This window comes from Cnephaeus nilssonii (genome assembly GCF_951640355.1).
Source record: "Cnephaeus nilssonii genome assembly, chromosome: 6".
NCBI classification, from domain to species: Eukaryota; Metazoa; Chordata; class Mammalia; order Chiroptera; family Vespertilionidae; genus Cnephaeus; species Cnephaeus nilssonii.
In genome coordinates, this window is record NC_137077.1 from 75,856,234 (window position 1) to 75,882,368 (window position 26,135).

Sequence of the window (26,135 nt, forward strand, 5' to 3'; positions counted from 1 at the left end):
CTCTCTCAGGGCTGTTGTGAGGATTAAATGAGATCACAGACATAAGGTGCTCAGTAAAATGTCCAATACCTGAAAAGTGTTCAGTAGCTGGTAGCTGTTTTATAAATAAAAGGAAGTTACACATGGATGCAGTACAGGGTGTGGGTCAGAGCAAGAGGTTGGGGATTAAAGATTTGACCAGTGGGAGGAGTAGGCAGCTGGCTTTTACCTAAACTCTCCTGTAAGACACAGGGACCGGGGCTTGGCTAGGAGGCCCTGATAGCTTTTTTTTTTTTTAATTGATTTCAGAGAGGAAGGGAGAGGAAGAAAGAGAAACATCAATTATGAGAAAGAATCATTGATTAGCTGCCTCATGCACAACCCCCACTAGGAATCGAGCCCAAAACGCAACCTGGGCATGTGCCCTGATCAGGAATCGAACCATGACCTCCAGGTTCATGGGTCAACACTCAACCACTGAGCCAAACCGGCAGGGCGGCCCTGATAGCTTAAGGTGTGCTGTCCAGTATAGTAGCTACTAGCTAATGTCCCTATTTAAATTTAAATTAATTAAAATTAAACAAAATTTAAAATTCAGTTTCTCAGCCACACTAGCCACATTTTAAGTGCTCAATAACCACTTTGGAGAGCACAGATATAAAACCACCTTGGCAGAAAGTTCCACTGGATAATGCTGCCTTAAAGGATCCATGACTGATGAATCTCAGAGGGAAGGGAGGAAGCTGGGCGGTAAGAGATTAACCAAAGAATTTATATGTATATATGCATTGCCCATGAACACAGACAATAGGATGGTAAAGACCTGGGGCAGGGCGGGAACCAGGTGGTGGGGGGCTAGGGGGAGGAAAGGGGGGCATCCTTAATACTCTCAACAATAAAGATTTTTTAGAAAAGGTCCATGTTGGGCTAACATCACGGCAACATTCATGAATGAATGCTTAATTTAACTGCTGTCCATCTCTAATTTTCTCTTTACCCTTTGATTTATCTGTTATTCTAGAGAATCTGAGGCTTATCAAAACTCTGTTATCCAAGATGCTGTGCAATTTTTCAAGCTGTTAGTACCAGTGCAAGTGAATACATTCAAAGAGATTCTACGAAGGAGGTGTCCTTGCTTTTCTTGATTGAGTTTCTGAATTCTATCATTAGCCTCAACATCTCTGCAATTATCCATATCTGGTTATTAACATGTGATTTCCACGCCTCCTCCTCCTCTCCTCCCCCACTCCACACCCTCTGAATTGGAAGCTGGGAGACTGTGAGATTCTTAAAGTGATCATTATTTTAGCAGCAGCTGGTTCTTAACAGCCCCAGGTTTGTGACAGAGGTGACAGGATCTGTTTCTGAGGCTGCACTGTTCTAATTATATTCCTAATGGATCACAAGTTTTGGGATAAAGTGATGTTACATAGTGTAGTGTCTGCAGGGCAGCATTTTATGGTAACGCTGGGAAACATCTCAATATAACATGTGTAGCCAATGCATTTACTGTCATTAGTTACCCAAGCAGCCCGCGTGCCTCTTTCAGCTCCCTGACCCACATTTCATCCACGCTCTGCTGTTTTTCCCCTGCAGGGTTATTTCCTGAACAAAGCCCAGAGCTTATGAGTCCCCCAGCAGAGAGCTCTGTTCTGACCTCTCTAAACAAGCAGTTTCACCTGCTGGGCCAGTGTTTTTCTGATTCCTAGTCAATCTGTTAAGATTTTAGCGGGAGATTCTTGGATACCTTTTCACAAAACAGATGGGAGGCTGTAATGACTTTGGCGTGGTATATTTTAGAATTGAGAGGGCAAGGAAGAGGTACAAATCTTCTGTTCATAAATAACCAAATCTGTGGGCATTTTAAAAGGCATTCTGTGCAGCAGGATAATTTATGTGCCACATCTCACCCTTGGCACACTTTCCAAATGAATTGTTCAAAGAGAAGTTATATTAGGACAAATAGAAATGACGACCAAGACCAGATGTGGATTTTTAGTTAATATTTATGCAACACCCACAGGGAAGATGGTATTGCACAATAAACTAAAAATGTCTTAGGCAAATAAGGAAATCCTTACCCCGAGGAACTGGTGCTGCAAAGGTATGAATTATACAACAAAGGACTGGGAATGCAGAACAAATGCAGGGTAGGTCGGGGCAACTATAAAAAAGAATTCATTGAGGAAGTGGTGAAGTAGCAGATGTGTGGAATCTACTTCAGGAAAATATGGGCTTAGCACTTTTTTTGGCCCTTCTTGTGTCTAAGGTAGAAAACTCAAGCCAACTAGCCTAATTTCCTTCATCTGTGGAGAGCAACGGTAGCTTTAAATAGAACACCATATACATATTCGGAACCAAGGCAGCAGTCTCACAATGAGTAAGTTCACCTTAAACGAAGGGGCAGTGTCACTACATTTGATAGGATGTCCAAGGATAGTGCAGATGATACTGTTGTAATCAGCTAATCCTATATAATAAAGAGCTGATATGCTAATTAGGCTGAACAGCAGAACGACCATCCCCCCCCGACAACCTTCAGGACGAAGCCGGGGCTGCAAGGGCCCAGCCCCTTGCACGAATTTCGTGCATAGAGCCTCTAGTTACTAATAATAGGAAAGGAACAAAGGGAAGGCCAGACATTATAGGCAAGTTCCGTACAAAACATTGGGGGGAAGAGGGCTGGGCAAAGGGAAGATAGACACATGCCCAGTAAAGCTGGGTGACAGGGAATTTGCTGTCTCTCAGCCACATCTGGGAACAGAGATGGTTGGCCAGAATGGGTGTGGCCACTGCAAGTGCATGGGAATTTGGGATCCTTAACCCCCTAAACAAAGGAGTTCGCTCTCATGATCTTGGGACTCTTGTGACTGTGGGCTTGCCGGGCTTTTTGCTCTTGCTTCCCTGCATTTGCCCACATGTCCCACGGCCATGTGAGCCCCGCACACAGTGGACTAATGGCCTGCAACTGGCCTGATGCTGAACTGGACCCGGCTCCAACATGGAAAGGAAACTCTGGACACTGGCTTTGCTCCTAGCTCCACTGAAACCCCAGCTACACTTCTTCTATGATTGGACTAAAGGAAATGGGACTGTGGAAACACAGGGATTTAATTCCACGAAAATAAAGCTTTCTACCACATCTCATCCTCCCATGGGGGCCTCCGGAAATGCTTCTTCCAGCCCCACTTCCACCGATAACAAAGACATCTTTAATCTAATCCCTCCCCCCGCCACCCCACCCCAGAGCTGTTCAAGTGAGGGGGAAAATGGAGGCATTGGCTGCTTCTCAGTCCTTAGCGAGCAGTCTGAAAGCCACCAAGGCTTAATGTACTGGAAGAATATTGAAACCCATGTTAAATTATAATAGGAAAATTTGTTAAAAAGCAGCTGGATTTCTCAAACACAGCTGAATTTTCAGCCTTTCATTCATCAGGGAAAGCAAGATGTGCCACTTGGTGGCATATCTCAGTCTTCTAGGCTGGGGTGGGGAGCAGAGAAAAGGAGGAGGTGAAGGAGTATAGCAAATATTTAAAACTATTGAACATGGAGCCTTGAACACGAAGACAGCGCCGGAAAATGCTTATAAGCTTTTAGCACACTGAACCCAAACTTTATACTTTTATTTTTTTAAATATATTTTATTGATTTTTCACAGAGAGGAAGAGAGAGGGATAGAGAGCTAGAAACATCGATGAGAGAGAAACATCGACCAGCTGCCTCCTGCACACCCCTTACTGGGGATGTGCCCGCAACCAAGGTACATGCCCTTGACCGGAATCGAACCTGGGACCTTTCAGTCCGCAGACCGACGCTCTATCCACTGAGCCAAACCGGTTTTGGCCAAACTTTATACTTTTTATGCCTCTGAGTCCTCTTAATTATTGCAGAGAGCTGTCTCTGTGTGACTTCCCACCATAGGCTTCCCTGCAGAATCGATGCATTCTTTAGAAGTTTTAACCTACTTCCTTCCTCTCTCCTTTGTTAATTCTTCAGTATCTTTAACATTGAAAAAAAAAATCAGTTTGTTCTCTCATGATGACCATTTGTGGATTTTCAGTAGTTATACAGTTTCTGCAGAGCACATGTATTTGTTCCTTTATTGTCAACTTTCTGTTGCTGTTTGTTTTGTGTTTTTAGTTTTTCCTGCCTGCACAGATATTAAAGGGTCTGGGTGTTGTCTGGAAAACAAGACTGATTAAGTCCTGCCCTCTTAGAGCTGCCAGTTTAGTGGTGATTCCAGATACAATGCCTACTATGAAGAAAATAGCACAGGGTGTTGGGATAGAGATGGGGGAGGCTACTTTATAACATGTTGGCTAAGAAAGCCTTCCCGATACAATGACATTTGAACTAATGTTACTGAAAACAGGGATCTGGCCCCGAGTGGATCTGCTGGCAGTGTGTGGGTTCTTGACTACGTGCAGGAAAAATTTCACAACACGAGTCCAGGTCACTATGAGGGAATGTTTATTAAAGCTGGGGACAGTAAAACAAGAAAGGGGTTAGCATAGATGCGTGGTCGGCAAACTGCGGCTCGCGAGACACATGTGGCTCTTTGGCCCCTTGAGTGTGGCTCTTCCACAAAATACCACAGCCTGGGCGAGTCTATTTTGAAGAAGTGGCGTTAGAAGAAGTTTAAGTTTAAAAAATTTGGCTCTCAAAAGAAATTTCAATCGTTGTACTGTTGATATTTGGCTCTGTTGACTAATGAGTTTGCCGACCACTGGCCTAGATGAAGCAACAGGAGAACCCAGGCTGGGCTATCCTAGCCCCTTGGGAAGTCAGAGAAAAGAGCGCTTTGGGAACAAGTTTAGGGGTTAGCCTGGGACAAACTGCCACTGCCCATGGCTTCCCTGATTGCAAGTCTCATAGGGTCCCTTAGAGTTTAGGAGATGCATGCCTGTGGGGGAAGAGGAGGAGAAAGGGAATGGCAGATGCTGCTCCCCAGCGGGAGAGCATGAGCTGGGACCTTTGTCTTGAGGCTTTTATTTTTTTTATGCAGGCAGGAATCTTAGAGGACGCATCAGGGGAGGGTTTCTGCAGAATATTCATCCATTTTCTAGGTGTGCTCCTTTAAGGTCATGGTCTTCACTGATTGGTCAGTGACAAGGCAGGGGGTCTTTAGTCATTGTCGCTGGTCCAGGTGTTGCCCACCTGGTTTTGCTGCTTTTCTGGGCCTGGAGCTGAAGTACAACTGAGGCCAAGATGTCATTTCTAAGGAGGTGACCTTCTGTATCTGCTGTAAATTGCTCTGTCAGTCTGTGCAGCCTGAAAGGAGCAAAGGGAAGGCCAACTAGATGCATGCCCAGTAGTCTGGGTTACGTAGGGAAGGTTCTTATCTGTCAGTCACACCTGGAAACAGGTCACTGGCCAGAATACACATGGCTACTGCAAGCATGGCAAGATGTGATATTTAAACTCCAAATAAAGGAGCTCTCTCTAGCGTGCTCTCTGGGCTCCTGGCTCTCTTGTTGCCGAGGATGTGATCCCCTGCCTTCGCCCACATGGCTCACAGCCACGTGGACTCCACACATCGGGCTGATAGACTGTAACTAGTCTGAGGTTGTGCTGGATCCAGCTTCACCACGGGATGGAAACTCCAGACACTGGCTTTGCTTTTAGCTCTGCTGAGTCCTTCGTTGCACATCTCTCAGGACTGGTGTAAGGGAAATGGGACTTTTAATCCCCAGGGATGTAATTCCATGCAACTAAAGCTTTCTACCACATCTCACCCTCCTGTGGGGGCCTCCAGAAATGCTTATTCCAGTGGTATCCTAAGAACCCCATTCTCATTAGCAAAGGAAAAGGGCAATCCGTGCAATTCTCCGATAACACAGCTATTTGTCTCAGTTTCCCTGTACCACTTGTCCTGCCTTACTGAGACTTGAATGCTGATCAGGAGCTTGAGAACATCTGGAGAGAAAGCAGCCATGTAGGAGGAAGAGGAGGTGGTAAATTCCACAGGAGAAGGTGCTGGAGCTCATGTAAAGGGAGAGAGGTAATTTGGGTCAACGTGGGCCGGGCTGACCATGGTAAGAATTAGTTTTATTCAATGTGCAACAGAAAGTCACTGAACATTTTTAAGTAGGGATATTGTAGGTTTTCAACAGAATCTTCGGCCTAATGCCTGAAGTTAACACTGGAGGGAAGATGCAATGGCAAGATAGAATTAAGACCGCTTACAAGGCTACTGACTTAGTCCATGCAGGAAATGTGGGTAGCTTGGACTAGGATAGCAGTAGTACAGATGTTACGGTAAATGTCCAGGGTTTAGTTAACAACTAAAAGGAAAGGAGGAAGTTGGAGATCATAATAGTAATAATAATAGAGAACACTTCTCTTGCATTCAGAACTCATCTAACTACGTTAATCTTCATAATAATACTACCCACAGTTAGGTATTTTTATCATTGCTGTTTTACGGGTGAGAAACTGAGGCTCAGAGAGGTTGTTACTGGCCAAAGTGGCCTAGAATCAGGCGTCCTCAAACTACGGCCCGCGGGCCACCTGCGGGTGTTTTTGCCGTTTTGTTTTTTTACTTCAAAATAAGATATGTGCAGTGTGCATAGGAATTTGTTCATAGTTTTTTTTAAAAACTATAGTCCGGCCCTCCAACGGTCAGTGAACTGGCCCCCTGTTTAAAAAGTTTGAGGATCCCTGAAGATGATAACAGCAGAGTAGAGACTCAAAATGTAGGGTGCTCTTAGTCTAGTGTACTAGGATCATGTAAGTGTTGTGAAGAGGGCCTTGATGAATCAATTGGTAGGATTTTAAAAAAATACTTTTCAACAGTGAGCAGAGATTATGGAGAAATAAGAAAAGGTAAGCCTGCCCAGAGTGGCTCAGCGGTTGAGCACTGACCCACGGTTCAGGAGGTCACAGTTCCATTCCTGGTCAGGGCACATGCCCAGGTTGCAGGCTTGATCCCCAGTAGGGGGCGTGCAGGAGGCAGCCCATGGAAGATTCTCTCTCGTCATTGATGTTTCTATTTCTCCCTCTCCCTTCAGCTCTCTGAAATCAATTAAACAAACAAACAAAAAAGAAAGTCGACCAGTCCCTGCCTTAAAACATACAGTTTTCTTTTATGTATGTTTACTTCCTGTTTTTCCCAAGGCACAAAAAAATGGGCCCATCCTGCATGGCATAATAGGTGCAATGAATATTCATCATTTCATCTGTGTGAAATTAGGAAAAGATGGAGACTTGTTTTGCAGACGCCCAACCCGCAGTATTTGCTTTTCAGGCCCCTGCCAGACATCCAGGGGGCTCAATTTCTCGCCGCAGTTTTGGAGAGCTTGCTGGTGAGGTGCTGCCCTTGGAGGGAGGGGGCGCGAGGGGGGGGAAGTCAGCCCACACCACAGGTTTGTTTTCCCTGCGGGGCGGCTGCCGTGCGGCAGGGGGCGCCGCTGTAGTAGTGTTCATCGTAGCCCGCGAGAGCCGCTCGCCGGCGGAAAGGGCCAAGCCGGGAGGCGTGGCGGGCAGCCCACGGTCCCTTTTGGTCTCGCAACTTTAGTATCCAGAGCTCGTTCTACACGGCCATGCTTCTACCACATTTCATTAAGTTGGACGCCTTCCATCCAGTCCTGGATCCGGGCGGAAAGGAAAGCGTTAGCTTCCCGCCTTCCTAGGTTATAGAGCGGTAGAGGCGGCTCTTCTCTACGTTCTCAGGGTCCGCTTGACAGTTCCCCTGCAACCATGAATAGGCCCCCGCATGTCGTGTCTTTCTTTCCTCTTTTGGGGGGGTCTTTTCTTTTTTAACCTACTGCGGGAATATTTTCTTCCTCCCTACACGTCTTTCCACTGACATTCGAGACAACGGTCCGCTCGGATCTGAAATCTCTCCCTCCTAAGATCCTCCCCACCAACCCCACGGAGAGGTCGCGCGTGTGTGTGTGTTGGTGGCCAACGAGGCTGCAGAACTGGCCAGACCTGTTCCTCCTCTCCCGGTCCCCAGAAGTCTCCAGCTGACCCGACTCGCGCCTGGCAGCGCTGGGGCCGAGAACCAGCCCGTGGCAGGCGCCGCGGGCAGCAGCGGGGCGAGCGAGCGCGCGCATCCTCCCTGGGTCTGGTGTCTCCTCTAGCTCCCCCCGCAGGCTGGGGCCCAGCCGTCGCCCTTGGGTCTCCCGGGCTCTCCACAGTGAAATCGAAGGTGAAAGAAACCAGAGGAAGGCGGGAGGCGGGTGGGAGGAGCCTGCAGCCAGGGATAGGGGGTGGCGTGGGAGGAGCCTGAGGGCGTCTGGGTGGAGAAAGGGGCTGGGCAGGCTCGGGGAGGAGGGTTGGCCACGCAGGCGCGGGGGGCAGCGCCGAGAACCCCACGCGGGAGCTTGTAGTCTCCAACCAGCGCTTCTCACTTCGCTGGAGAAGGGGCTGGGACTGGCCGGGAGCTAATAAAGAGTGAATGAGCTGCAGCCGCTGTGGCGGCCGGAGTCAGCCCAGGAGGCACCCGATCCTTGCGCTCGGGAGGCGGCGAGGGGAGGCGGTTCGTCTCGTCCCTCCCACCCGCCCCTCTTTCTCTCTCTTCCTCCAGCTGGTGGTCCCAGAGCCCGGCTCGGTCCGGTCCGTCTGCCCCCCATCCCGCACTCTTCCACCTCCTCCGCGCCCCACTCCTCACCTAGGGCGCCCCGACTTGCCATGGGTTAGGGCGGGGGGCCTCGAGCAGCGGGGAAGACCAGCCCTGTGCATCCGCCGGAGGGCGCGTAGCCCGATCGCTGCTCGCGGGCGCTGGGCATGGGGAGCGCGGTGTGAGCCCGCACCCCGGGGAGGACGCTGGAGCTGCGGCGACGGCGCTGAGGTGGAGGAAGAGCGCGTGGATTGGGAGGACCCAAGGGAGGAAGGGAGGGAAAGGAGGGAGGGTGGGGAAGCGAGGGAAAAGTGAAGCTGGGAGGAGAAGGCGGAGGAAGGTGGGGATTGATGCTTCTGTTTTTTGTTGCCGCTGCTGCCCTCGCGCTGGGAGCCGAGCCGGAGGGAAGGCGGTGGAGAGATGATTGCAGAGTTGGTGAGCAGCGCTCTGGGGCTCGCCTTGTATCTGAACACCCTAAGTGCGGATTTCTGCTACGATGACAGGTAAGGGGGTGAGAGGGAGGGGCGGCGGGCTGCGTGGGGACTCCGCGGTGACTCGGAAGCTTCCCGCTTTAAGGCTGGAAGTGCCTTCTTGGAGGAACTAATCCGGCACCTGAATCTGGAGGCGCGTAAACATTAACACCTAAGGCAGAAACAGTCGGGACGCGAGCGCGCTGGGCGGGCTGAGGGAGTTTGGGTTCCTAGTTTGCAGCAGGTTCTCTCCCTGGACTCTCGGCTGTTGGCAGACGTTTAAATTTCTTAGCGGAAATCGCAGCAATTTGGGAAACTGTTTAATGAACGTATTAAAAACAAACAAACACGTCTTAGGTATTGCTTGGTGCAACAAAAGCACACTGAGTGATTTTGCGTCTGGGCTGGGAAGCCGTTCCCCGCCCCCTAATAGATCTTCCCGGTAACGTTTCCGTTTATTGATGGGACGGGCAATTTTATTTCCCGAGGTTAACGCACACCTTCGACTGTTGCCAAAATAATGGAAAGAGGATCGTACTCTGCTTCAACTTTCCCTTTGGACGTGTAGCGTGCTTGACTTTGAGCCAAGATAATGCTGCTGATGGTCTCTCCTGCTCTCTACCCCCCCCCCCCCCCCCGCCCCGCCTCTTTCACTAATCGATGGAGTAGCACTTTATAAAGGCCTGGCTTTCATTTCTGTTTGTGAGTTTCACACTGGGCATTAGTGATTCTTTTGTGCTAATTGGGGAAGAAGACGCCCCTAGAGACTGAAGTTGTCTTCTGCATTTGGGTTAGTTTGGGTGGCTAATGAGACCTGAACTGTGTTGTCAAAGAAACTGCATCGATTTCTGGAAAAATGTCATAGTTGTGCTCGTGGCTCTACCTATTTTTTAAACGTTGTTAGTGTTTAGAAACTGATGAAAAGCTCCCATAGCCATTAGGGAAAATTCCAATTTGTGCCTTTCCAGTGATTTAATCTGATTACAATTAAAACAGATGCATAATTAAAATATATTAGGGAGAACAGCACGCCTGGCTAAACTTATTAACCGTCCTGGGGTGTTTCATGCTCCATTGAAATTAAACTATCCAAAAAGTGAGCACAGATTTACTTTGACAGCTTTTCAGCAGCCTCTCTGGGCTGTGCAAAGTGAATGGTTCCCGAGGGTCGGGGCGAGGCAGTGAGTGAACTTAGGAAAAGTGGTTGATAGTGAGGGGAGGTGAAGGCAAAAATCTTCTCCTGGTAGTAATTAGGCATGTTCTATATTCTCCGGTGTGCCCGCGCTCTGACTAAAAGCATGTTCATGGATGTATACCTTCAGTCAGCGAATTTTGGTTCACATCCACATGTCTATTATGAAATCCCCCGATAGTCCCTGCAAAGACATCCAGCAAACCCTTCTTAATGCATTTGATATAGTGTCTATCAGAGACTAGTTGCTAGGAAGCCCCTGTTAGACATAAACTTTCCCTCCATTTTTAAGCAGTGTGCAGATTTTAGCAATTATGCTACATGCGCTAAGAAATAAGTGGTCTGTGAGAGGGGCTGCTTCTGTTCCCTCCAATTTGGGGTTACAGTGCACCTGCTATTTCTAGGGTAATTGGAAGAAAAATCTCTTGCTTCTTTTCACAAAATAAGTTCAGGGACAAATCTGGGCAGTGACTGGCTCTGTTGGGGACAGTTCAAATAGTAAGCATGTAAGCCAAGAATATACAGCTTGTGAAAAAGTAACTTGCTGTGATATTGTAACTTTTGTAGATCACTGTGGTAAATCAAGCATGCTCTTGTATGCTACTGTTTGTGTTTTTTTTTCTGTTTTTTTTTTTTTTTTCCTGTCTAGTTCTTTGAAAAGTACTTGTCAGAAGAAACTAGCCTGTCATGGTTAAAGCTGAAACTAAATTTTCATGTACATTTTTTTCTATAGACTTAGTGCTTATTTTGTGTTTTTTAAATCATCAATCAGAATTGTTAGGCCTTTGTAACTTTAAGGAAAAATGGTGCAAGTGTGATGATAAATTAGTTGTGCTTTGATGGTGGACAATTGCTATTAATTCTCTACATGCTATAGGCTGAAAGGAGTGTAGGATTTGCTGACCTCTACCTCGCTACTTAGATGAATTTAATGTGATGATTTGCCCATGTCATCTAGTTGATAGCATGATATCTAGATATTATATATGACATATGATATTGAGGGTCTGTAAATACAAATTGTACTTTTGCTACAATTTGAAGTGTACTTTAATTTTCTAAGTGGCAGACCTGCATATGCAATCACATACTCCTGAGAGTATGAAGTCTTAAAAGTATCAAACGTGTGTGTTTTTTTTTTTTAATATATTTTTATTGATTTCAGAGAGAAAAGGAGAGGGAAAGAGAGAAAGAGAAACATCAGTGATGAGAGAGAATCATTGATAGCTGCCTCTTGCATGCCTCCTACTGGGGATTGAGCCCACAACTCGGACATGTGCCCTTGATCAGAACCCGGACCCCTCAATCCACAGGCTGACGCTCTACCCGCTGAGCCAAACCGGTTAGGGCTAAACTTGGTTTTTATGAGATGGTGAAATACATATTAATAGGATCATGGAAGTCGGTGTCTGCACGGCATGTTCAGGTGATTCGGTGCCAAGGTGCACTGCAAGTTGTGACTTTCAGATACAGTGCTTTCTAACTACTCTGACTCACTAGGGTGTGAAGGGGGAAGAGGGCTGGGAGTCAGTGGGAACTGTAGGATGATGATAATGTGTTTATTTCCATCACTCCATTTCAGACTACAAAGGCTCAAGTTTAAAACGTTGTTTAAACTACATCTGTGGATTCCGCTGGCCCCCCAGGAACGTCTGTGAACTACAGCTCTGTGAGGAGGGCAGTGCTGGAAGCAAAGAGCTGCACTCAGGGAGGGAGGTGGCTCTTACGCTTGACTTGCTTAACTAAATCAAGACTGTGCATTTTAGCCGAAGAATCTGGCCTTTACTGTAGGAGGGCTTTATATTGCTTCAACTTAAAAATTATTGCTGTGGTACTTCTCAAAGTTATCATTTCTTTTAAGTATAGTGATCAAGTTTACTTTATAAACGATATATATATATATATATATATATATATATATATATATATATAATTACTTTCAGTGTTTGATGTAGTTTGGTTGAAATTAAGTGGTAATCTGAAACGTTTTTATAGCAAAATCAATTTCCCTATGGTAAAATTTAATATTTCACAAGTTTTTCTGTGCTAAACTCAAGAATATGGCTAAGATGTGATGAAACAAACAGTAAAAGAGTAGAATTCATCCTATCTGATCAAAAAAGCATAAATGGATTCAACGTCATCCCTCTTCCCTTTGCCTTCAATCTAGTTATGACTGTATTGAATCTTAAGTTGTGGTTAGAGTAAAATTGGAATTATAAATGTGCATTCTTTGCCAGACTTTAAGTCATGTTGCATATGACTTCTCGAAAGACCCTCTCATTTTCTGGAGAAATTTGGTGTTTAGGTCAGTGGAAAAAACTGGCTGACCCCAAATTCTCTGTTCTCTTATGTATTTGGCAAGGATAACATTACATCATTTTCCCTTCATCCTCTTTAAAAATAGTACTGTTAATATGCTTTGCATAGAGATAACACTAAGAGAGGAGTCAGTATACTTCAAAGCAATAGAAGTAAACCCTATTGTTTTGTAGTCCGATTTCATTTTGACTCACCATCCAATTGAAGGCATTTCCTTTAAGACATATAACTAGTAAATAAGATACTGCAACTAGTACATGTTTTCATTCTCACATGAGTAAAATAATGCACTCGTTAAAAAAAAAAAAAGTCAATTTGAGGTTTTGAAAGGGGGAAATGGATTTGTGGCTGCTTTGAACATTTTTTTCCTTATTGCTGATTTTGCATTTGTTAAACCCAACCATGGTCATTAACATTACCTTTATGTTTCTTAGCTATTCCATTTTGCAATAATTGTGTGAAACTTGGAGAAACAACTCCATGGCAGAAATTTCGGCTCTTGAATTAAAACTACTCCAAGCTCTTAATAGCACATTCCTAATTTAGTTTTTCATTTGGGTACAAATGTAAATCTTTATTTTTATGGAAACACTAGTTAAGACATTTCTTCCTTAAAGTCATTGATTAACAATATTTTAAAAGAAGGAATGGAAGATTTAAGGCATGTTAACAAGTTTTTTTAAAAACTTTATTTTCTAAAGCTATTCAACTATGCCTTCTCCTTGGTCTTTTAATGTTACTGTCAGTTTGAGTTTTTGACCTGGTATGATCCTTTGTGAAATGATCAATCACTCTGTTATCTTGCCTCTAGAAAGTTCCCCTGAATAACTCGCCTTCCACCAATATATTATTGGTACCTTAAAATTCTAGTGTGTGCAACCATTGAAGGGATGCCTGGTATTTAAAGTTTGTTTACAAAGAATTACTTATAAAATCAAAGTAAAGAAGGGAGAAGTTTGCTTTGAATCAAAGGATATATCATCAAGACTATATTGAAAGAAGCCAATGTGTACAAGAGTGTTTTGTTTTTTTGACTCTAATTTCCTTCCGAGTTTATAAGACACCAAAAAAATGCAAGTGGACCCAATTTATAGTTTATGAAATATTTTATGTGACATTTTATTTTTTAGCTGTTTTGATTGTTTAATCGAATCTGTGTAGAATTGGTTCATTTTGCTGAACAAGTACATCTCAACAGTAAATTAAAATTAGGTGAAGCCAGTAGAGACCACTTTGCCTCACCTCCATTGAGACTGCCACATGGGGATTAGCTATCAAATGACCCAAATACAAGCACCGGATGGACATTTACAAACGCCATAGGGAAAATTGCTTGCCAGCCATCTGTCTCTTAATGGTTTCCATGTAGATGTGTATGTTTTGGCTGTATTATTATATATTCAATTTACATTGTCTTGTCATCTGCACTTCGTTTTTCAGTGTTATTGTGCCCCTGTTGTAATTCTGAAATAGCTACAACCTTTTGGATTCCGGTATGAGATAGGAGCACGATTTGTCTCTCTCATCTCCTCGTTGCTGTTTAGCACACTAAAAGCACTTGTTTAAAATGCCGGTGATGGTGCAACTGTTTGTAATAGGCGAAGGGTACATTTTCTCTAAAACAGGCACCTTCATAAGAGGAAGGGGCCAAGTCTACCCTTAAGGCACTCTGAAAAATCAGGGCTGACAAGCCTAGTTTCTTATAACTTTACTAGAGGCCCGGTGCACGAAATTTGTGCACGGGTAGGATCCCTAGTTCTGGCCGGTGATCAGGGCCCAACTGGCAGGGCGATCAGGGGGCCCCCTGCTGGCACCCACCTTGGCTGGCCTGGGGCCTGCGGGCAGCCCCTGCATTGAGTGTCTTCCCCCTGGTGGTCAGTGCGTGTCATAGCGACTGGTCATTCCACCAGTCGTTCTGCTGTTCGGTCAATTTGCATATTAGGCTCTTATTATAGAGGATTTTTCTCACCCAACATGGTTTATACCTGTAGCATTCACTTTTAAGATTGTTTGTCTCGTGGAAGATAATTATTTGATCAGCTTTGGGTACTTATTTAATAGCTTCACAAGAGTGGCAAGTGTGGCAGCCTTGATGGGAAGGAAAAGCGTGTTGTTGAATGTAAAGGCCTCTTCTCTGTGAGCAGCTGTCCTCACTTAGAGCCTAGTTGGGGGGAAAAAAGAAGTGTAGAGGCATAGCACCAGGAACTGCACTACCTTCTGTTTTTCGTAGGATGAAAAAGGCATAATATTTTGAGGAATTAGAGATGTAATTATACGCAGTGGTTTCTTTGAAGATTTGATTTGTATGTGCTTTTGAGGAATAATGACTGCATTCAATAATTCACTAGTTATGAATATTACTAGACATGGGCTTCTCATACATATGGTGCATAATACAAGCAGCAGCTGTTCACTCTTGTCAGCAGCATCCATACCTGTCTGTCCTTTCTTACCTGTACTGTAGCAGGTACTACAGAGTGTTTGAGAGTCTGATGGTAGACTTATAAAAATGCCAATAGCTTGTCCTTTAGCAGAATTTCACTTGCATTTACTCGTGTTTATTTTGACTAATACTCATATTTTAAAACTTTTACTGGGACTCTATCAGCTTCTCTCTCAGGACATTGGTGCCCAGGATCCATGGTAGATGGTTTGAACTGGTTATTCTTTGTAGATGGTTATTCTGGGTCTCATGGGCACTTTATTTGTATGTGGGGAAGCTTTAGACTACTTCTCCCAAATGTCTCCTTTCTAATTAATTGTCCAGTCAGTTGTTTTCCTTGGAGGTTTGTAGCTGTTGAACTCTTGGAGTTAACTAGATTTGCCTCTACTGGTCATAGGGATTGAAGACTTTTGCCTGAGAGAGATGTTTTGGGTATTTTTTAGACAGTATTTTCTAGACAGTTAATTCTAACAAGATGCAGCACTATTAAATTTCTATTGATCTCTTTTCCTCCTCTCTGACAGTTTACCTTTTCAATCACATTTGGCAGTTCCTCTGATATTCAATGTTTCTTAGAATAAAGGTATACATGGTCACTTTAATATTTTAAGACCTTTTTGGGATTCCAAATTTGGGTTCAGCTATGACCTTTTGTCTTTACAGGTAAATGGGAAATCATTGAGAGTTGCTGTTATGTTTTTAGAGTAGTATATTTTTTGTTTACAAGCATTTCATAAAATACAGTTAATTTGGTCAACTAAAAATGATTTTATGGATGAGAGGGAGAGAGATTTTGATTTGCTCATGACTAAAAAATTAATATGGAAAATTCCAACTCCACCTCTAGACCCATTTTATTGTGGAATTAAATTATATGAACATTTATTTATTCCAAGGCTATATGCCTGCTTTGTTGCTGAGGGCAGTGCTACTGTGTCTGTGTTAAAAGTGCTGTAGTTTTTGGCAGCGGAGCTGCTATTTGCTTATGGTAATTTCATGTAAGCTTTTGTTTCTTGATTTCTTTGCCGGGCATTGGTGATATCAGAGTGAGGCAGGGTATGAAGTGTGGCGCAGCATGCAGTTATCATCAAAGAGACTGACTAAATTACAGGATTTGTCCAACGAAACACACATCAGTGCCCCTGGAATAGCAGCTGTGAGCTAGGTGCTGTGCCCAATGGTTTAATTAAGAAACAATGTACAAAAATATTACCATGGGGTAAAGGAATTTATTGACATTTGAAACTGAAAAAAAGTCACAAGTTTTGGTAGTTAGTGAAAGTGCTTGTTTCCCTAATTGTGGTTGCAGAGACCATTGCTTTCTTTAGAAGTAGAAAATTTTGATTGTCCTAGCCTAGAAATTCTCCCTTGACATCATTTAGGGGTGTTTTAACTTCAAAGGATGTGTTGTTTGCTGAAGAGTGGCCACTGGGGCGCAATATGGCTCTTGACATTTTGAGCAGTGTTAAATGATGACATTGAAGTATTTCAAACAGCCATGTTTCAACATTGTTTAAAAATCCAGTGGGGAGAATGACAGTCCGTATCCCTGCATACTTGGAATTCTTTGGGTATTAATTTTAAATGCAGTTCACAAGTTTGCCTCCTAAAAAATAAGTTAAAAAAAAAAGGACGAGTAAGGCTAGTAAAAGTTTTATGGCTGTGTGTTCTGAAATTTTGTTTTCTTTTTTCAATTGCTTATACGCGTTCTATAAAGACTGAAAGGATGCAGACCACAGCCTTGTTTTTTGTTTTAATCTCTCATTTGGGTTATATGTCCCTTGTTTAGAACACTGTTGTAAAGCATGTTGTTAATTCTATTATAAACTGAAGATTATAAAACTAGTCTTTGAGAGAGGCAGGCAAGGGAACACACTTTGGGAAAAGTAAACTCTTGTGTTTGTCACTTTCCAATTTAAGCGAAGGCAGGCGCACCCCGCTTTCTTTTCTGTTACCGGTATCTCTTGGGTTAAAAATGAGTCAGTAGTTTTACTCTTGACAAGGTCAGTGCATGTGAAAGTGGCATCCCTGCAAATTGTGCTCTCACCGGGGACTGCCTTAGATGGTGGGTCTAGAGATACATTCACAGGTTTGACCGCTTTTCTCAGTCTGGAGGGACATTTGCCATTACCGAGCCATTTGGGAGAAGGGGTTCCTGAGGTAGGGCTAGCACCTGCGATGTTCCTCTGGGGACCTTGCTCACTGTTTTATAAACTGCCTTTTGGCTACGTCTGCCTTTCCGTCTTCAGGTTTCTAAAGGTATAGTACATACTGAGCCTGCTGCTTGGATTGTCAAAGATGTCTTAAGGTAGAGCACGGGGATCCAAATTCTCTGTCAAGTGTACTTCTTATAGAACAGGATGTTCCCCCTCCTCCTCCAATAATTAACTACAGGACTGCTCTCCCAAAGCAATTGAAAAAGCTCATTTTGACAAAGAAAGCTTCCTGTGACAAATATCCCAACTCTAACTTTGCAGAAGAAAAGTTCTCAGGTGATGAAGAAGTTTAATCAGGCAAAAAGACATTTTTATTTGCAGAAATGGGCCCTTTAGAGGGAAGCAATTATTTATAGCTGATGTGAAGAAGTGGTATACCTGAATCCATTTGGTAAACCTCATTTCAAATAGGAAGGTTATTCTTGTTATTCTGTTGAAAGAAAAAAAAAAATGGTGCTGAATAGTCACCGAACTTATGTTAAAGAAATAAGCTTTTACACATTCACCCGCTCTCTAGGGATATGGATTGGTTTAACCAAAGAAAAATGAAGTTAAGATTTGAATTAAAGCCTTTTAAAGACAACACTGTGCAGCCTGGAAGCACTGACTGTAGTTTGCCACACGGAGTCTTCTATTTAAAAAAACATTCTTTACTTTTGGTTCCTCCATCTGTCTATGTAAGAATCTTGGTATTTTTTTCTTTTGAAAACAGGGGTGTGTTTTGCTTTTGTTACACGTTGAACAGAAAGTGAAATTTCACTGTTTTAAAACCTCTAGTATGTCATCAACCTAAATAATGCAAGCCGTTTCTATGAGAAGGTCTTTAGTAGTTCCTTTCAAATTCAGAAACGATATTGAGGATGCCTGTGGCAGGCCTTGTCATTTCTCAGGACCTGCCCCCAGCCTTCATCCTTTGATATGGACAATTGCCTTTTTTTTTTTTTTTTAAATCTTTCAAAACGTAGTTTAAATCCCCAGTTTCTTTGAATCCAATGGATCTCCCTATGCCTTGCTTAAAGGGCCATTGGTGAGCTGGGCCTCTTTCCATTTGCTGTGTGTATATATTTCTAGATCAGTCTACTAGCAAATCACTTGGGGTTGTGAAAATGCGGATTCCGCCTGGAGTGGGCCTCAGAGCCTGCATCTCTGTCATTCACAGGTGTAACAGATGGCTGTTGGTTCATGGACCACACGGTAATAAGAGTAGTAAGGCTCTATTTCATTTAAATGTATTGCACATCGGCTCAGTGTGTTGGACAGGTACCTAGATACTTGGAAAGGCTACCTAAACTCCTGGATTAAAAAAGATCAAGGATAAAGTACCTCTCTTCTTTGTATGAGTCTAGCCGTTTTATTTCATCTCTCTCTGTTTTGTTCAATCACATCTCCTTTAAATTGGTCATGTGTATTCGAGGTATTGTGTGGATTTTGAAAAGGTAGAGAGCCTGCTGAAACCCTAGGAGGTGATCTCCATGGAAATATCTGTCACCATCTTGTATTACAATGTTATCTTCTTTGTAACGCTACTGTGGAGACAGGTATTGGATGCTGATTTTGACAAATAAACTAATAGGCGGTCACCTTAGGCTTATGACTTGAATAGATGCCTTAACTGAGTCTCCATAGTCAGGGCCTTCATTAGTTTGTGCTTTTGTTAAACAATCCCTTGTTAGGGAATTTGGCTTATATTGCATGAAGGCTTTATAAATTATAGGGTGGCAGCAAAATATAAGTATTTAGGAAGCTGAGAGTGGGAAAGCTAAAGATTTATTGATGATAACCAGGCACTGGGTGATGCTATCAGGTAGAGGTATCTACATAGAAGTAGAAATGCTTGGGCCCCTATGATTTTTTTTAGCCTGTCACTTTGGGTTGTTTCTTTTTTTTTAAATTTTTTTATTAAGGTATTATATGTGTACATATCTTACCATTGTCCCCCCCACCCCACTCCCATACATGCCCTCACCCCCCAGAGTTTTGCGTCCATTGGTTATGCTTATATGCATGCATACAAGTCCTTCGGTTGATCTCTTATCTTCCCCACCTCTCCCTAACCTTCCCCCTGTAATTTGACAGTCTGTTTGATGCTTTACTGTCCCTGTATCTATCTTTTTGTTCAATTTTATAATGTTCTTTATTATCCATAAATGAGTCAGATCATGTGGTATTTTTCTTTCATTGACTGGCTTATTTCACTTAGCATAATGTTCTCCAATTCCATCCAGGTTGCTTCAAATGATGAGAATTCCTTCTTTTTTATGGCGGCATAGTATTCCATTGTGTAGATGTACCATAGTTTTCTGATCCAGTCATCTGCTGATGGGCACTTAGGCTGTTTCCAAATCTTAGCTATGGTGAATTGTGCTGCTATGAACATAGGGGTGCATATATCCTTTCTGATTGGTGTTTCTAGTTTCTTTGGATATATTCCCAGGAGTGGGATTAGTGGGTCAAATGGGAGTTCCATTTTCAGTTTTTTGAGGAAACTCCATACTGTTCTCCACAGTGGCTGCACCAGTCTGCATTCCCACCAGCAGTGCACGAGTGTTCCCTTTTCTCCGTATCCTCGCCAACACTTGTCGTTTGTTGATTTGTTGATGATAGCCATTCTGACAGGTGTGAGATGGTACCGCATTGTCATTTTGATTTGCATCTCTTGGATAATTAGTGACTTTGAGCATGTTTTCATGTGTCTCTTGGCCTTCCTTCTGTCTTCTTTTGAAAAGATTCTATTTAGGTCCTGTGCCCATTTTTTTATTGGATCATTTATCTTCCTTTTATTAAGTTGCATAAGCTGCCTGTAGATGTTGGAGATTAAACCTTTATCAGTGATAGCATATGCAAATATGTTCTCCCATAGAGTGGGCTTTCTTGTTGTTTTGTTGATGGTTCCTTTTGCTGTAAAAAATCTTTTTATTTTGATGTAGTCCCATTTGTTAATTTTCTCTTTAGCTTCCATTGCCCTAGGAGCAGTATCAGTGAAGAAGTTCTTTTGGCATATGTCTGAGATTTTGTTGCCTGTGGATTCCTCTAGTATTTTTATGGTTTCCCGTCTTATGTTTAAATCCTGTATCAATTTTGAGTTTATTTTTGTGTATGGTGTAAGTTGGTGATCTAGTTTCATTTTTTTGCATGTATCTGTCCAATTTTCCCAACACCATTTATTGAAGAGACTGTCTTGACTCCATTGTATGTTCATGCCTCCTTTGTCAAATATTAATTGAGCATAGTGGTTTGGGTCGATATCTGGATTCTCCATTCTGTTCCATTGATCTATATGTCTATTATTGTGCCAGTACCATGCTGTTTTGAGAACAGTGGCTTTGTAATACAGCTTGAAGTCTGGTATTGAGATCCCTCCTACTTTATTCTTCTTTCTCAGGATTGCTGTGGCTATTCGGGGTCTTTTTTTATTCCAGATGAATTTTTGGAGAGTTCTTTCTAGGTCTGTGAAATATGCTGTTGGTATTTTGATGGGGAGTGCATTGAATCTGTAGATTGCTTTGGGTAGTATGGACATTTTAATGATGTTGATTCTACCAGTCCATGAACATGGTATGTTCTTCTATATGTTTACGTCTTCCTCTATCTCTTTTTTCAGTGTCCTGTAGTTTTCCGCGTATAGGTCTTTTACCTCCTTAGTTAAGTTTATTCCTAGGTATCTTAATTTTTTTGGTGTGATGGTAAATGGGATTGCTTTTTTAGTCTCTCTTTCTGTAAGTTCACTATTGGTGTATAGAAATGCCATAGATTTCTTGGCATTAATTTTGTATCCTGCTACATTGCTGAATTCATTTATTAAGTCTATTAGTTTTTTGATGGAGACTTTCGGGTTTTTTATGTACAATATCATGTCATCTGCAAATAACAACAGCTTTACTTCTTCTTTTCCAATTTGGATGCCTCTTATTTCTTCTTCTTGTCTAATTGCAATAGCTAATACTTCCAGTACTATGTCAAACAGGAGTGGTGAGAGGGGTGTTTCTGAATGAGTGAATGCCCTATGATTCTGAAAATTTACATTCCTACTTAATAGGAATATTTTTAAAGAGCTCATTCTAAAATGAGTTAAAATTATTCCTTTCTTTTGAAAATACTGTACTGTGGCCTAGAGGCAATATTGCAATCAAACATTAGGCCAAGATAGGAGACCAGAGTTATAGCCTTGGAGTTAAGTATCACTTTACTAGCTAGGTACTCCAGCCACTCATCTCTCTAAGACTTGGTGTTATAATTGTTTAGGGAGTGAAAGTAGCAATAATAACTGCCTATCACAGAGTAGGGATCAAATGAAATGTTCTCTCTGTGTTTTAAAAGCTTCATGGCTCCAGATTTAGGTATAAAGAGTGGACGAAAAGGGGCCACCTGCTCACCTGACAAGCTCAGGGAAGACCTGTATGGTGGCCTTAAAAACTCAGAGACCTAACTACAAAGGATGGTCTGAAATGAAAACATTTTTAACTGAAAAGCAGTTTATGGTGGGTAGTCATGTCCTAGGCCAGTGGTCGGCAAACTCATTAGTCAACAGAGCCAAATATCAACAGTACAACAATTGAAATTTCTTTTGTGAGCCAAATTTTTTAAACTTAAACTTCTTCTAATGCCACTTCTTCAAAATAGACTCGCCCAGGCCGTGGTATTTTGTGGAAGAGCCACACTCAAGGGGCCAAAGAGCCGCATGTGGCTCGCGAGCCGCAGTTTGCCAACCACGGTCCTAGGCTAGCATCTTCCCTGACAAAGGTAAATCTTTACCTTAATCGAGCCAATTGTCTTTTTGCATCTACGATAACATATTGTTGGAATGTCAAAGTAATTTTCCTTTTTTCAGACCCCTCAAAGCACAGGCACTGCTAGGGGGACCACAAATAAACTCATTGTTATTGAGTTAATTGTTGACTGTTAACTATCTCGCACCCACCTAAGTAAAAGAAGTATGTGTCAATTATTTTCATTTTATCCAACCCCAGATGTTTCCCCACTTTGCTTTCTCCCATCACCAGTGGATTTCATATAACACACTCATGTCTCCTCTTTTGATTGTAATGTATTAAACAAAGATGCAAAACTGCCATTCTCCGGAGCATTATCTCAATCCATTGAGATTCTGCTTCCCAGCATTTGTCAACAATCTGGCTCAAATAAACTCGCAAAAATTCTTCACAGGTTTGAATGTTTTTCACATTAACAAGCGTGTTGGACCAGAGGCTCAATGGCTCAGTACATTTGTATCTGACTCTCTTCTCCCCTGAGAACGGAGCTGTGTTCTACTACTCCATGTTATTGCTACCTTTTTCTCTCAGAGTCAGTGGAACTCCCACTGTCCCAGCTTCTATTGTCTCCCCCCAACCCAGTGGTTGGCAAACTCATTAGTCAACAGAGCAGCAAACCGCGGCTCACGAACCGCATGTGGCTCACCAGCCGCACTTTGCCAACCACTGCCCCAACCCATCTCTGCTTCTGATGTTCGAAGCCTCCTGCATAAGCAGTTCTTCCTCTCCTCTGTTTCTTTTCTGTGCTTTCCCTGTGTGTCTTGTCTCTGCGTGAAGGCTTACTTTGAATAGACCTTCTGGTCAATCTGAGCCTTTCCTTTTGCAGGGTAAAAGCACCAATTACAGTGCACCGGGTGTAAATAATGTTTGGTACTTTGGTTCTGCTTGGCAGGGTGTACTCATGGTCTCCCTCTTCAGTGACAACTTTTTCTTTTAAGAATATGTTCAGATTCAGAGCAGTTCTGGCAACCGGTGATTAGAAAAGCAGTATGTCAGATAAGCTGTTTTTTCCTCCATTGAAGTGTTCATGTTAATCAGTCCTGTATTGAGAATTTGGAGTAAGTATGCTTAGCGCATGTACTAGATGGTCACATGTCATTTCTCAACAGTTTGACTCAAGTAAACGCACAAAATGGTAACATCTAGTACCTAACCCTGGTGATACGTTTTTGTAAGTAATTAGAAAATATTTCTTAATTTTAGACCCTTTCAATCAACAGAGTGGCAAAAAGTAAAAAGACCACAGATATATGGAATCAAATAATCTAGAGATCTAATCCCGGAACTATTACTTGCTTATTGGGTAATTTTGATTGTGCTACTAAGACTCTTTTAGCCTCTGTTCCTTGTTGTATAGAATGGGGGCAGTAATAACTACTTAATACAGTTGTTGGGAGAATAGAATGAGATAAATTATATAAAATGCCTGGTCCAGTGTCTGGTGTCCAGGATAATTTTTAAATATTTCTCTTAAGAAATTTTTCATTAACTCCATCGCTGATAGCTTAAAATCACTGTATAGTAACATCTGAAAGTATTATAGAGCATCATAAAGTATTATAAAAGCCAATATTCAGAATTTAAACTTATTTCTAGTAATATTTAAGTTAGCAGTTCAGATATATTTAGGATATCTGAAAGGGGTCAATGAACTCTATTAAATAACTACTAATTTTTTAATTTAATTTTTATCTTGAGTTATAGGTTTGGAGAAATGATGTTGAAACTTGAGCATTATACACACATGCATACATGCATGCACATACCCACACACATGCAAATTTTGCCAATAAAATATTTGCAGTATATACTCTATTCAAAGTACATATGAAAAACAGAATTAGGATGTCTTCTATGTTCTTTACCATAATTGACTTTCTTCTTTTTTTTTTCTCTCTTTTAAATATATTTTATTGATTTTTTTACAGAGAGGAAGGGAGAGGGATAGAGAGTTAGAAACATCGGTCAGCTGCCTCCTGCATAACCCCTACTGGGGATGTGCCCACAACCAAGGTACATGCCCTTGACTGGAATCGAACCTGGGATCCTTCAGTCCGCAGGCCGACACTCTATCCACTGAGCCAAACCAGTCAGGGTGACTTTCTTCTTTGAGTTAGATTATACTACATAGTAGCATATGCAAAATTATAATTTCTTAGCATCTTGTAAGAATTGTTTCACTCTATGAAGTGTATCTAGACAGTGAAAAAGCTTAAACAGTGAAAAACTAGAGTTGTTTTTGTTGGTGGTGAGAATAGCACCAGGTGTTAGACCAGTGGGGTCAGACCAGACCTGGGTTCCTCAACCTCAGTACTTGAGTTCTGGCTAGGAAAGAATTCAGAGCCAAGACTCAGACTATAAGAGGGAGTTTATTTAGACAGTCACAGGGTAGAAGAAGTGAGCTGCAGGAGAAATGGGCTCAGGAAACAAGTTACAGAGGCAGAAGAAGGGCCCTTGGGGCTTAGGAGAGAAAGCGGAGAGAGAGAGGGAGGGAAGAGAGTGAGGGTTTTTAAGGGTGGGATTTTAGGGGATGTCAAAGGGGAGGATTTCAATAGAATATTCAGTCATGCTTTACACTGATTGGTGGGTGCCAGGGGGGGTCATTAGTCAGTGCACTTCTGATGTCAGCCAAGAGATCGGATGTCTGGTTTTGCTGCTTTTCTGGGCATGGAGCTGAAACACAACTGAGGCATCAAAGTTAGCCCTAGGGGTGATGCTTAAGGGAGTGGTCAGGCAAAGGCCCACATGGGAGTTACTTGGGCTACTCTTTGGCCCCTTGTTCCTCCTCTAAGGGGATCTGCCATATAACTAGTCACATATGAGGGGAAGGAAGGTCAGGAGAGGGTCTGAACTGCATGATCAATGATGTGAAAGGTCAGGGGGTCTAAATCCCTTGACCAGTTATATTGATTTAAGAATTAGCCAAACCTTTTTGCATTACTTTATTTACAGGTAGTTCTGCATTTAAGAATATTGATCTCTCTCTTAATTAAAACAGATCTTTCACATGTTAACATTTTTCTAGTGATTTCCTATACAAAGAAAACATAACCTTCTAACTCTAGCACTTCTTTTTTCCATTTTTATCCCCCTAGAAGAAGAAAAACTTTTCTCCCCCAAAGTTCAGGTAAGCTAAGTATCTTGAAGGTCTACCATATTGATAATACAGGTCTACCATATTTTTCTTTCTTTCTTTCTTTTTTTGGTTTTAATTTTTTGATTTTTAGAGAGAAAGAGAAGGAGGGAGAGAGAAAAAATTATTTTTGTTCTACTTATTTATTCATTCATTGGTTGATTCTTATATGTTCCCTGACTGGGATTCAAACCCACAACCTTAAAGTATCAGGACGATACTCTAACCAACTGAGCTATCCGGTCAGGGCCACAGCTTTTTCTTTAAAGTCAGGGCTTGGCTCTAGTTATTCCCTAGGGTCTCTGCCATCTGAAAACTGGTCACAATTCTAGGGAAATGGGTTTGGGCATATTTGCTTGAGATATATATATTTGAAATTTGGGGGCAGTTAATAATGTTTTAGGTAAAACATTGGCCATATTGCCACACATACAATGGAAAAGGAGGTCCATTAACACAACAAACCATATCAACTCAGTCACCATCATCATTTTGTTTCTTGGGTTACCTTATTCTCAGTTGGAATGTTTACTCTGGTCCTATTGATAACTAAATTCTAACAGCGAGTGGCAGCTCCAAAAAAGAACACTTTCGGTTCTTGTTGGACTGCAGCCTAGTTTTCTCTAGTGCACATCTGTTCCTTGGAACATTTTGAGAATATTCAGGTGAAAATTCACCCAGTATTCTAATAAACCAGATTCTGTTGCTGATGGGTTTTTAAAAAAAATCAATCATACTCTTTTTAATTTAGCAAAGGAAAACAACAAATGTCTTTTGCAGGATGGCTCACAACACTCTGGAATTAATTTAAATTAGTACAAGAAACCAATCATTTAGGACCTTATTAGACACGCCTCAGCGGTTGATATTTAGAACTGAACGAAAAACAAGAGTTGGATTTCTCCAGCACGATGGATTGGTTGGGAAGAGTATGATATCCCTATAAAATGCACTGTGGTGCAATTGAGAAAAGTTGACTTGAAGATTTTGCTCCTTTCTTGCTTACGCTGCTTTCCTTTTATGATATCGAGGAGGGATGATTATGCAG

General features: G+C 42.4%; 1 protein-coding gene across 1 annotated transcript in view; it reads left to right on the forward strand.

Annotated features, from left to right (window-relative positions):
- Nucleotides 1-8,916: 8,916 nt before the first annotated feature.
- The window catches only part of TMTC2 (transmembrane O-mannosyltransferase targeting cadherins 2), a 416,162-nt gene continuing 398,943 nt past the window's right edge, over nt 8,917-26,135 (forward strand). The window contains exon 1 of the mRNA XM_079775789.1: nt 8,917-9,045. Coding sequence (XP_079631915.1) covers nt 8,963-9,045 — 83 coding nt within the window. The 5' untranslated portion in view covers nt 8,917-8,962. The remainder of the gene's footprint in view (nt 9,046-26,135) is intronic.